Below are 12,809 nucleotides of genomic sequence, written 5' to 3'. Positions count from 1 at the left end.
ATGGACAAATGTTCTTTCTGTTGGGATCGAATGTTAGAGGTTGTACATTCCCCCCGCAAAAGGCAACAAGGAAACTATTAAATACATATTAGTAACAATACGGTTATTTGTTAAGCTTGCACAAATGTTAAGACATATCAGTGATGGTGAACCTTGGCACCCCAGATGTTTTGGAACTACATTTCCCATGAAGCTCAACTACAGTGCAGAGGGCATGAGCATCATGGGAAATATAGTTCCAAAGCCTCTAGGGTGCCAAGGTTCGCCATCACTGTTATATATATTGGTCCACTTCTGTCCTAATCTAGATAAGTGTGTTCAATCTATTTTTTTATTTCTTTAGTTTCTTCCCACCTTTATGGTTATATTGTCCTAGAGCAGTAGTGTCCATACTGCAACCCAGGGGCCGGATGTGGCCCTCTGCATGCTTTCATCTGGCCCTCAGGGCACCATTTCATCCACTAATACCAACAATGGGGCACAATTCATCAAATGACATCAATGATGGGGCACAATTCCTCCCAATGACACCAAGGAAGGGGTACAATTTCTCCCAATGACACCAATGATGGAGCCTAATGAAACCAATAACGGGTACAATTCCTCCCACTGACACTAATATTGGGGCACAATTCCTCCCACTGAAACCAATGATATAGGCATACATCTTTCCTGCTGATGTTGGGGCTTTATTTTTTATTCCCAATGTCCATAGTCCAGCCCCTCTAAAATCTGAACGACAATAAGCTGGCACTTTGTTTAGAATGTTTGGTGACCCCTGTCCTAGAACAATGAAACACTCACGCTTGGGATAACAGAACTACCACAAAGTAATACTTATGAATTGTAAATGCCACACCTTGTATTCCCAGAAGACCAACAGACGCTTTGAGGCCTCCAAGGAGTACCAGAACGTAGACATGCCTACCTTCATGGTCCCAAAGCACAGTCACACCTGAGATGCCTCAACAGTGACAGGCTAACACTTCAGGTCCAAAAAAAAGCAGTTGCAACTATATAATGTTGTAGAGCAGCCTTTATCAATGTTTTCAACACAGAGGAACCATTGAAATATCATTCCAGTCTCAGGGAACCCTTGCTAGTAATTACTATGTCTACAACCCATGATACATTAGTGTGATGGTCATTGGGAAGAATGCTGCTTACACTTGCGGTTATTGGGAAAAATGATCCTCTAATCCTCTAACACGACCGGACTTTTCGACATCAAAGGTCCGACGGAACGATTCCGGCGGACCATTCGATCGTGTGTGGGCTGCAGCGGACCTTTGATTTGCAAAAATCCGACAGACTTTAGAAATTCCTACCAATAAATCCGCTCGTGTATGCTAGTCCGACGGACAAAAACCGACGCGAGAGCAGCTATTGGCTACTGGCTATGAACTTCCTTATTCTAGTCCGGTCGTATGTCATCACGTTCAAATCCGTCGGACTTTGGTGTGATTATGTGTGGCCAAGTCTGTTCATTCGGAAAGTCTGTCAGAACTCCGCCGAAAGTCCGTCGGACCCAGTCCCTCGAAAAGTCCGGTCGTGTGCACGCGGCATTACATATAGCTAAAAGATAATGTCAGTGGGAACTTACCTGAGAACTTAGAAATTTCTCATTGTTCAAGGAATCCCTAGTGACCTCTGAAGAAACCCTAGGGTTCTGTGAAACCCTGGTTGTGAAACCTTGTTGTGGACTCTGGATCAAGGTCATGAAAGTTATAAAGAAAAAAAAAAAAAACCTTCTTGATTTACCATCAATGCAATGTAAATATTATCTCTATAAAATATCATGTTAAGATATTAACTTTTCTCTAGTTGTTTTATCAATAGCATATCTGAGGGCCCTGCTCCTCTTTTGATACATTGATAATCAAAACATTGTGATATATTTATCTTGTTGTCTCTGATCTTGGGTAGATGTTTCCTGGAACAGCTTTTCTTTACTCATTGTTGGGACTGAAAATCCATCTGATTGGGTGCGATTATTATGCCCCGTACACACGATCGGACTTTCCGACAACAAAACCGTGGATTTTTGTTCGAAGGGTGTTGGTTCCAACTTGTCTTGCATACACATGATCACACAAATGTTGGTCAACAATTACGAATGTAGTGACGTACGTGATATCTCCGTTACAAATGCTAATTTTACAAGACCGAGCGCTTCCAGGTTCTACTTGATTCCGTGCATGCGTGAACTTTTGTGCAACAGATTTGTGTACACACGATCGCAAAGTCCAACAACAAAGTTTTGTTGGCGAGAAAATTTGAGAACCTGCTAGCCAACATTTGTTGGTGGAAAGTCCACCAACAAATGTCCAATGGAGCATGCACACATTCGGACTTTCAGCCAACAAGCTCACATCCAAAATTTCTGGTCAGAAAGTCCGATCGTGTGTACGGGGCATAAGATTGTAACCTCTCCTGTTCTCCTATACACTGTAGAGCAGGGTTTCTCAACCAGCATTCAATGGAACGACCAGATTTTCCGGCAGACTAGGTCCGACGGTCTTCCCGACGGACTTTCGGCGGAGTTCCGAAGGACTTTCCAAACGTGGGTACTTGGCCACACACAAGCACTCCAAAGTCTGACGGATTTGAACGTGATGACGTACGACCGGACTAGAATAAGCTGCCTAGTCTAACCCCCAGCACAGCACCACAGTTAAACAATCGGAAATTTCAGTCTTATTACCACTCCTTTCATACATCATATTCAAGAGGTGTGAGCGTTTTAGTTAGGAAGGGTACGGATTTCCTGTGCAAAGAGTCCTCTATTGACGAGGAGGGGAGATTTGTTTTTTTATATGGTCTCATGAGAGGGCAACACTATATCCTAGCTAACATCTACATCCCCCCGCCCTTCAAGCTGGAGGTTATGTATAAACTGTTGGTGTTTTGCCTGAATAAGCCAGGAGTCCCGTGGATAGTATTAGGTGACTTTAATGAAACATTAGATGAGAGCCTGGATAGGTTTCCCAAAACTGACGGGGCTAGAGCAGGGCGATTGCAGGGATTCTTGTCCAAAATAGGATTGTGCGACCTATGGCGAACACGACACCCTCAGGAGAGACAGTACTCCTGCTTTTCTAGGACTTATCACACACTATCAAGAATTGACATGGTCTTGGGCAATAAAGAGGCAGTAGAGGTGGTACAGGAAATAGAATATGGGGCAAGGGGGGTTTCAGACCATTCCCCCCTGTCCATGACTGTGAGCCTGGGAACTAGTGCAGGCTTAGGGGAGTGGAGGATAAACCCTGGCTGGTTGGAGCTAATGGATAATTCCTCCCCCTTCCTGGATAGGATAGGAGAATATATTCATATAAACAAGGGCTCAGCTTCATCCGGAATGGTCTGGGACTCCCTAAAAGCCTATATTAGAGGCACACTAATTCAACAAATTGCAATGATTAAAAGGAAAGACCGAGAACAGGAGTCAGTAATACGAAATAGAGTGGCTTTGGCGGAGAGGGCATATATAGAAGCTCCATCCCCTGTAAGCCAGAAGGTGTGGCTTGATAGCCAACAAGTCTACAAAATATCCCTTTTAAAAAAGTCAGAGAATAGGCGAATCTTTCAACGCCAGCACTATTTTGGCGAAGGCGAGAGGGTGGGACGAGCCCTCTCCCTTTTGGTCCAAACTAATAGCTCGCCTACAACAGTCCAGGTGATTAAGTCACCAAATGGCGATCTCATTTCTAGCCCCCCTGCAATTATGGGAGTACTCCATGACTACTACAACGACTTATATAAATCAGCATTGCGGGGTCAAGATAGCCTCGCCACTGACTTTTTACTCCAAGCAGCAATTCCAACATTATCAGAGCAGGACAAATTGAGTCTTGACCTACCACTTACGCTGGAGGAGTTAAAAGAAGCAGTGGCCGCAATGCCTAATTATAAATCTCCAGGCCCAGATGGGTTGCCGGCAGAAATATACAAGCGCTACGGTGAAGTGCTACTGCCGGAACTCTTGGATACATTGAACCAGGCATTCGAGGTGGGTGAACTTCCCCCCTCGATGCTGGAAGCTAATATAATTCTAATACTCAAGGAGGGGAAGGATCAACAGGAGGTCTCATCATATCGGCCAATATCTCTGCTGTGCTCAGACATTAAAATTCTAGCCAAAGCCCTAGCAACCCGCCTAAATAAATACATCCACAAACTAATACACCCAGATCAGTCAGGTTTTATTCCGGGCAGGTCAACCAGCATTAACATCAGAAGAGTCTTCCTAAATATCCAAACTCCCAGGGACAACGATGGGACGGGAGCTATCCTGGCCTTGGATGCGACTAAGGCTTTCGACAGCCTGGAATGGGACTATCTGTGGGGAGTGTTGGAGAGGATTGGTTTTGGCCCCCATTTTATCCAATGGATAAAACTACTATACAATAGACCTAGGGCAAAAATTAAGATGGGAACTGAGTTTTCCGAGGTTTTCCAGTTGGAGAGAGGTACAAGACAGGGGTGCCCACTGTCCCCCCTCTTGTTTGTGCTAGCCATGGAGCCCCTGGCTGTCCTGGCTAGATCAAGCCCGGACATCCGGGGATTCCAGCGCGGAGTAGAGGAAGATAAAATTGCCCTGTTCGCGGATGATGTCCTGTTCTTTATTGGAGACGTGGATTCAACCCTGAACAGGGTAGTGCAGATGATGGGGGAGTTTGGTCAACAATCTGGCCTTGTAATTAATTGGAGCAAATCAGCTCTTCTGCCGCTATCCAGATCTGGGGTCCAATGGGCGTCACCGACGGTTATTGGTCTAGAGACAGTGCCTAGATTGAAGTACCTAGGTATTTGGATCTCGGGGGAAGTGAACCAGTATCTTAATGAGAACTTAGTACCACTACTAACGAAACTGAAGCAGAAACTTAATCCCTCTCTCCGTGGCGGGACGCTGCAATTTAATAAAAATGATCTGGCAGCCCCAAATATTATATATCCTACATAATTCTCCAATTTGGATTAACCAGAAATGGTTCCAAAAAATGGATTCTCTTATTCGAGACCTAATCTGGAAAAAGGGGCATGCCCGGATCGGGCTTCAGACGATGCAGCTTCCCATAGCGGAGGGAGGATTGGCCATACCCCACCTGAGAGCATATTTTTTAGCGGCACAACTCCAGCATTTAGAGGGGGCAGGGCTCCAAGAGGGAGGGCCGCCAAACCATAAACTGATGATGGTTGGGACACCCCATAGGTTATTGCTTGAAGCCTTGGAGGCCAACTCATTTGTCCATAGAGGCCCTACTAACATACTAATGAGGAAGGTGTGGCATAAGGTAAAGCAAAGTATGGGATATGTGGGAGTAACTACCTATACGCCCTTATGGCATAACCGTTACCTATCCGAATTAAATAATATAGACAGATCTCTAGAATGGGGCAGGCAGGGCATCAACAGGTTGGTGCAATTATACGAAGGGAATGTAATGAAAACCTTTGAAACTCTTAGACAGGAATTTGATGTCTCTAACAAGACGTTCTATAAATATCTACAGCTGAGGCATGGTATTCAAGCTCAATTTGGATCGCTTGAGATTGAAAGGACTGAAATCCCCCTGCTACAGGGACTTATGGATCATAGGCAAGAAAAAGGCCAGATCTCCAGTTTTTATACAAAGATTAGGGGTAGGATCCTGAAGGGAGAGGGCCTAGATAAAAGTAGGAGGGGGTGGACAGGAGATGTGGGCCCGATTACCCAGGAACAATGGGACAAGATTCTTGCACAGGGGAGATTGGTCTCTATATCCCCATCGCAGCAGGTATCACATCTGTTTCTTATAAACAGGGTATATTATACTCCCCAGAAATTGTGGAAAATGGGTAGGAAACCCAGCGATAGCTGCCCCAGATGTGGGGCAACGGGGGACCTTCTTCATATGGTATGGAAATGCCCAAAACTGTATGGGTACTGGTTAGAAATAGTACTCAGAATAAATAAGATTTATAAGATCAACTTGAAATCAGAGGCTAGGATATGCCTACTGGGGATTTTTGAAGAGGATAGTATCCCTCCCCTAATCAAGTTACCTGTCCTGAGATGTTTGTACCAGGCCAGACGGCTGATAGCCATAAATTGGCAAGCCAAAAATCCCCCGGCAATCGAACAATGGGTCAACACAATTAACGCCACCATTTGGTGTGAGAGAGCAACGTTTATTAAACAAAACAATCTTAAAAAATTTGGAGTAATATGGAATCCTTGGCTGATCGACATGGGATATCCCGTAGGGGAGTCCACCGAGAGGGTGCCTTAGTGTATGCTAGACGGGCTGGGGGCGACGGATTTCTCTCCCCGACCTTCCCGGCTCATTGCCTTGTGTTCAAATGAGTGTTTATTACATCCCAACCAGCCAACCATTATAGGAAGGGTTGGTACTAGCAGCGTGTGCTCGAAGAGGGTGGGGGGGGGGGGGGCAGGGGGGGAATTGGGGTGTAGGGCGAACCCGGCGTGAGTATGGGTTGGGTACGCCCTCGCCACTGTATTATATATGTATGATATGATGATCTCTATGAAATGTGGGACACATTGTTATTTTGTACTGAAAAATTTTCTTAATAAAGATGAATTATTTTAAAAAAAAAAAAAAAAAAAAAGAGAAAAAAAAAAAAAAAAAGAATAAGCTGCCTACCATCCGTCGCACTAGCATACAGACAAACTGATTTTTGGAAAGATTTGAAACATGTTTTATTTCTAGGCCTGTCTGACTTTTGGGAAAAAAAGTCAGCTGGAGCCCACAAATGATTGAGTTGTCCGACGGATTCCGGTCCGCCGGACCTAGTCTGCCGGAAATTCCAATTGCGTGTATGCGGCATAAGGTTCCTCCAAAGGTTTCTATGGGTTCCTTGAGCAATGAGCAATCTCTGACTTTCAGATAAGTTCCCACTGACACCATTGATCTTTATAACTATCTGTAACGGGGTCATTCTTCCCAATGACCACAAGTGTAAGGAACATTCTTCCCACTGGCCATCACACTAATGTATCATGAGTTGTAGATATAGTAATTATTAGCAGAGGGTGCCCTGAGATTGGAAAGTTATTTCAAGGGTTGTGTTTCTGTGTGTTGAAAAGATAGAGAAAGGCTGTTCTATTGAGAGGTCCATAATTGGCTTTAGCAAATAAATTCCTGTGCACATCGGCAGTGACTGCGGGTGCCAAGTCCTTCATCAGCATCTGGTGTTGTCAGTAATCTCTCAAGTTTCTATAGAAACATGAATGTTCCAGTCATCGCTGTCAGCCCTATTGGAAAGCTGTCAATTAATTCACGGTTTGCCCAAAACTTGATGGTAATGCTATGACCTCTATAGACTTTCAAAACCAAAAGAGTGTTTTTTTTATTTTTTTGTGAACAGTATGCTTTTTTTTTACTTTTACTCTTTATTATTTGTTAAGATTATCTCAGATAGATGAATAGATAGATAGACAGATAGAGACCCTATATTAGCACCAAAGGAAACCAGCATGAATGGTCAAACCCTTCATAGTAGGTCCAGGATTCTGAAAACCCAGGGTGCTCTACTATGTGTAGCACCTTCCCGTTTTTTTTTTTGTTTTTTTTTGGTAAGGCATGTTTAGTTTTGGCTCTCCTGTAATCAGAGCAGAATTGATTGCTTTGGGCTGCTCTGGGTTCTGCAGGCTGCTGGTCTGGCTGCTTAACCTGTTTCTGTTTTTTTTCTCAGCTTCGCTGACAACCAACTATCGTATATACTCGAGTATAAGCCGAGATTTTCAGCCCCTTTTTTTAGGCTGAAAGTGCCCCCCTCGGCTTATACTCGAGTCACGCAGATCAGGTAGGCAGACGGCGACCATTCCACTATTCAAAAGCCGCGCCTCCCTGTCTCTGATAGGCGGAACACTCAATTTCCCAGCAGTCAGTGTTCCGCCTATCACGGACATCCGCTCATTCTCATACTACGGACGAGGATGAGAGGATGTCCGTGATAGGCGGAACACTGACTGCTGGGAAATTGAGTGTTCCGCCTATCACAGACAGAGAGGCGCGGCTTTTGAACAGTGGAATGGCCGCCGTCTGTCAGACGAGGAGGAGAGGTGCGGCATGGCACACAGAGGCTGCAGAAGGCAAAGAGACAGGTAGGTTGCGATGGACACAGGGATGGACGGGACACAGGCATGGACGGGACACAGGCATGGACGGGACACAGGCATGGATGGGACACTGGGATGGACGGGACACAGGGATGGACGGGACACAGGGATGGACGGGACACAGGGATGGACACAGGGATGGACGGGACACAGGGAGGGACACAGGGATGGACACAGGGAGGGACACAGGGATGGACACAGGGATGGACACAGGGAGGGACACAGGGAGGGACACAGGGATGGACACAGGGAGGTATGCAGCTGCAGATGGGCATTGTTGACCCTCTTTTCCACTCTTTTAAGCTGTAACAGTAGCTGCTGCATGTCTCACCCTCGGCTTATACACGAGTCAATAGGTTTTCCCAGTTTTTTTGTGGTAAATTAGGGGCCTCGGCTTATATTCGGATCGACCTATACTCGAGTATATACGGTAGTCATGGAAAGATTAATATATAGTTTTTCTTTCTTATGAGAGTAATGATAGTATATTTGTTCTCTATATAATCTATATATTGACATCCCATGTTTGTGTGTTCCCTTTGCAGGTGTCATAGCGATCACAATATTTATCATCTTTTGCATTGCGGCAATAATGATCAAGATTGTGTACCGACATAAAAAGAGACACGGCAAAAGCCAAACCAGAGAAAAAGAGTACCCGGTGACCACGGACTATTCCTTCCGTAACGAGATGGACTTACAGAACACAGTCAGCGAGTGCAAAAAGGAATATTTTATTTGATAGACCGGATTTCTATGACCTTATATTCTCCTATTTTTGGGGCTGTTTTTAGCTGAATTTACAGCATTTTCCTCTGGAGTTATAGTTTACCCAAGGACTTGACTTTGCCTTCTAATGGGCGAGACGCATTCGCGGATATTTCGGCAGTTTAGGAAGCACGCTTTTTTGCCTCGGGATCCACTGAAGCGCACCGTTTCTGGAACAGGTTTTACAATCTATTTTCTACAGTCTCGTAAATATATATGTGCCTCATGGTCTTCAAGAATCAAATCTTTACCCGCTGCTTCAACTCCAAACTCTCTAAAGTCAGTGATGGATTGGCCGACCTGTTGGACCACCAAAAAATAAAATAAAAAAATGGTGCCACATGGATTTCCATACAGATGCTACTGAGGTCAGATGATTGCCGTATTTCTAACTCCAATGGTGCCACCTAAAAAAAAAACATTTGGACAAAATTTGTAATCTGCAGTCTAGCAATGGGAGTAGAAAGCCGTGCTGGTTTATTCAACAATATGGTATGCTCATTCACCCATGCACTATGACTAATATATACAAAATATTTAGGAAATGTAAGCATTGTAGTCCAAGCTAGGACTTAAAGGCAACAGTCTTATATTTTTGTGTAAAATTAACTTTTGTGCTAAAAAAAATATTTTCTCATATTTTCGATTCTGATGATCAATTAAAGTATATGTATGACCATTGTTACAAAGACAGAAAAAGAGGAGAAATCCAAAACCGGACAGTTGGTGAGGGTAATTCTTCCAATGTGGACACCTCTCTGCCAAAAGTCTCAGAGAGGCATTCCTCTTTTTAGATAAGTAAAGAGGAGCGCCCGATGTTCGGAGTGATAACACACTTGATGCAAGGATATTGATTGTTTACTGAGACTCAAGAATAAACCAGTTGAGCCAACATGCTGTGGAGGAACTGTCTCCCCCTTTTTCATGGCTATTAGTAGAAAAGGGAATTTTGGGACTTTGAGTGAGGCTGTAGACATATGACTAATAAATATGTATTTCCACCTTCACTATGTCTACAGCCTCACTCAAATTCCCAAAATTCCCTTTTCTACTTTTTGTAATAGGGATGGAGGCACACCATATATGTGCCTCATTGAAAGTCCCAAATTTCCCCCTTTTATTTTTCATGGCTATTGGTACTTATCAATGGAGATAGGTGGGTTCCATGGTGGTACCTGTGTCTCTGTAAAGAGCCTGCCGTGAGAGAGAAAAGCCACGGCAGGGGGCAGCTGGGAAAGAAAGAACGGGTCTAAAGAGTTTATATCTGATGTTCAGAGTTGTACGTAAGTTTCGGCAGGCCTGCCATGGATTTTCTCTGCCACAGCAGGCTCTCTACAAACAAGTACCACCATGGAGCCCACCTGTCTCCATTGATGTGCACCGAAAGCCCTGAAGATGGGAGAGGAAGGCCACCTGAAACATGTTGGCTCAATTTGTTTATTCCTGAGTCTCAATAAATTATTTATATCTTTGCAAGTGGGGCAACCAAGTCCTCCACTTTTGTTATTTAAATATCCCTTCCATTAGAGGGACATCAGAGTTGAACTAGTTCAGGTAGCAGCCCAAACTTCCAAAGGGACCCATAGACCTCTATTTATCCATGGAATTAATGTAAACGAAAATAATCCAAACTGTCCCTAGCTCAAACCAACCTCTTACTTAAACTTACTTAAATTTCCACTCATGCACCAGTTGCACCTCCAGGGCAGCAAGCAAAGGGAAATCTCCGCAATGGGACACTAAATAGTCCAATAAAAAGTAATAAGTATTAAAGTAATGAAGCGCTTGGAGCAACGATAATCAGGGGTTTAATATGTCAGAATGTCAAACCAATTTCGAAACAAAAGAACATATGGGACACCGGATTCAGATTTTCTAAGGGTCACTGGCATTTTCCCTGGGACTACTGGCTCCAGTCCGAAAGCACTCTAAAAAACGGGGACTACCCTCAGGAACAAAGGACACAGAGTTGAGAATCCACAAACATATATTCCAATGAGAACACCAAACAAATGTCCAAGAGTCCAAGATAATTTAATGATAAAATTGTCTAATAGCAGAGTAAGTCGCATGCATTTCTGGGGTCAAACACAACCCTCCCTCATCAGGGATACAAAACATGTACAAATACAAGGGTCATGAATCTAAAAGTAAAAGGTCATAAATATAAAAGCAAATATACAAGTAATAAATAATGAATATAAAAGTCAAAGGGTACATAGCCATTTGCATATATCTTGGAGTCTTGGATATTCATGTGGCACTCTCATTGGATTAAACGTAAACCAATTTCTGAAGTCTGGTGGGCCTGGTGCTCTTGTCAGACAGGATTGTACTGACTAAGGGAGGCACAATCAAAATTCAGAAAAAAAAAGTTGACATGAAGAGCTCCAAACCAAAAGTGAGCCCAGTAAAGCTCAAATTGTTAATCAAACAATTAAATTAACCTGTTTTTCAAGAGTCTAACCACTCCATCTTCATCAGGGCTACAAAAATAAAAGTGAAAAGCATAAAATGCATTGTGTATAATATCCAAAGTGGTCACTTAGGGCTATAATTAAAAAAAAAATGGTATGTTTACATGATTTTAATAACATAACTTCCTAAATACTAAAAACATAAATATTTAGGAAATTGTGGTATTAAAATAGTGTAAACATACGTTGCTGGTTTTTTTTGTTATTACATTCTAGACATGTGCACTGCCGAAAAATTTGTTTTCGTTTTATTCGGTTTTTTATTGGGGGGGGGGGGGGGTTCGTTTTTCGGGTCATTCGTTATGATCGCAAATTTGAAAATTTGTAAATTTGAAAATCTGTAAATTCTAAAATTTGAAAATCTGAAAAAATTCGAAAATTCGAAAATCTGTAAATTCGAAAATCTGTAAATCTGTAAATTCGAAAATTCAAAAATCCAAAAATAAGAAAGAAAATCTGAAAATTTGAAAGAATAACTAACTATTAAATTCAAGGTATTGGAATTTTCTTTCAAATTTGGCTGTTAGCGAACATAATAAATACGAATTTATCCGAAGATACGAATTTATCCAAAGTTCCGAATTTATCCGAAGTTACAAATTATCCAAAATAATGAATGCCACATCTAAGCCAATGGAACAGAATGAATTAATAATAAATAATAACAATAATAAAAAGTTTTTTATTATTATTATTGTTATTTATTATTATGAATTTGTTATGTCCCATTCATTACGTCATTTGTTAGTTTGGATAATTCGGAACTTTGGATAAATTCGTATTCATTACATTCACTAACAGCCAAATTTGAAAGGAAATTCCAATACCTATAATTTAATAGTGAAAAATAGTTAAGTTATTATTAGTTAGTTATTATTTCAGATTTTCGAATTTTCAGATTTTCAAATTCCGAATTAGCAAATTTTCGAATTTATGCATTTTCGAATTTACGAATATATTTCAGAATTAACAAATTTGTTGAAATTCGTTAAATTAATCATTCAGAACTAAACAAATTGCACATGTCTGTTATATTCTCAATCTACCATTTTTGGATATTGTGCACATTTCATTTGTATTTTATAAAGTAGTAGTCCAACCCCCAAAGCGCCTTGGATGTTTTTATTACATTTTTTTAACAAACAATGAAATATTCTTTAGACTCCTCTTTTGGTCTGGTGCTCTTGATGCCATCTTTTCCGTTCTAGCAAAAAAAAAAAAACTGACAGGGGTTTAAACCCTTTCCTACTCTATCCAAAGCTAAAAGAAAAAAACAAAAAAACCCAAAAAACTCTTCAATAACTATTAATTTGAATTACCGTATACAGAAACCATAAAGTCATCTAGTAATATGACATAAAACAATAAGGGGGGGTCACTTCTGCTTTTACAAAGGAGTGCCAATGCTAACAACGTGTCCTTCGATGCTGTGCTGG

The 12,809-nt window shown here is 42.1% G+C and overlaps 1 protein-coding gene across 1 annotated transcript in view; it reads left to right on the top strand.

Annotated features, from left to right (window-relative positions):
* Nucleotides 1–11,635, top strand: part of LOC143925088 (contactin-associated protein-like 5) — a 613,155-nt gene extending 601,520 nt beyond the window's left edge. The window contains exon 24 of the mRNA XM_077449678.1: nt 8,674–11,635. Coding sequence (XP_077305804.1) covers nt 8,674–8,870 — 197 coding nt within the window. The 3' untranslated portion in view covers nt 8,871–11,635. The remainder of the gene's footprint in view (nt 1–8,673) is intronic.
* The last annotated feature ends 1,174 nt before the right edge of the window (nt 11,636–12,809 follow it).

Source organism: Lithobates pipiens, unplaced genomic scaffold (assembly GCF_037356315.1).
Source record: "Lithobates pipiens isolate NorthernLeopardFrog02 unplaced genomic scaffold, aLitPip1_a1.2 Scaffold_22, whole genome shotgun sequence".
In the NCBI taxonomy this organism is placed as follows: domain Eukaryota; kingdom Metazoa; phylum Chordata; class Amphibia; order Anura; family Ranidae; genus Lithobates; species Lithobates pipiens.
This window is presented reverse-complemented; position numbering and strand designations above follow the sequence as displayed.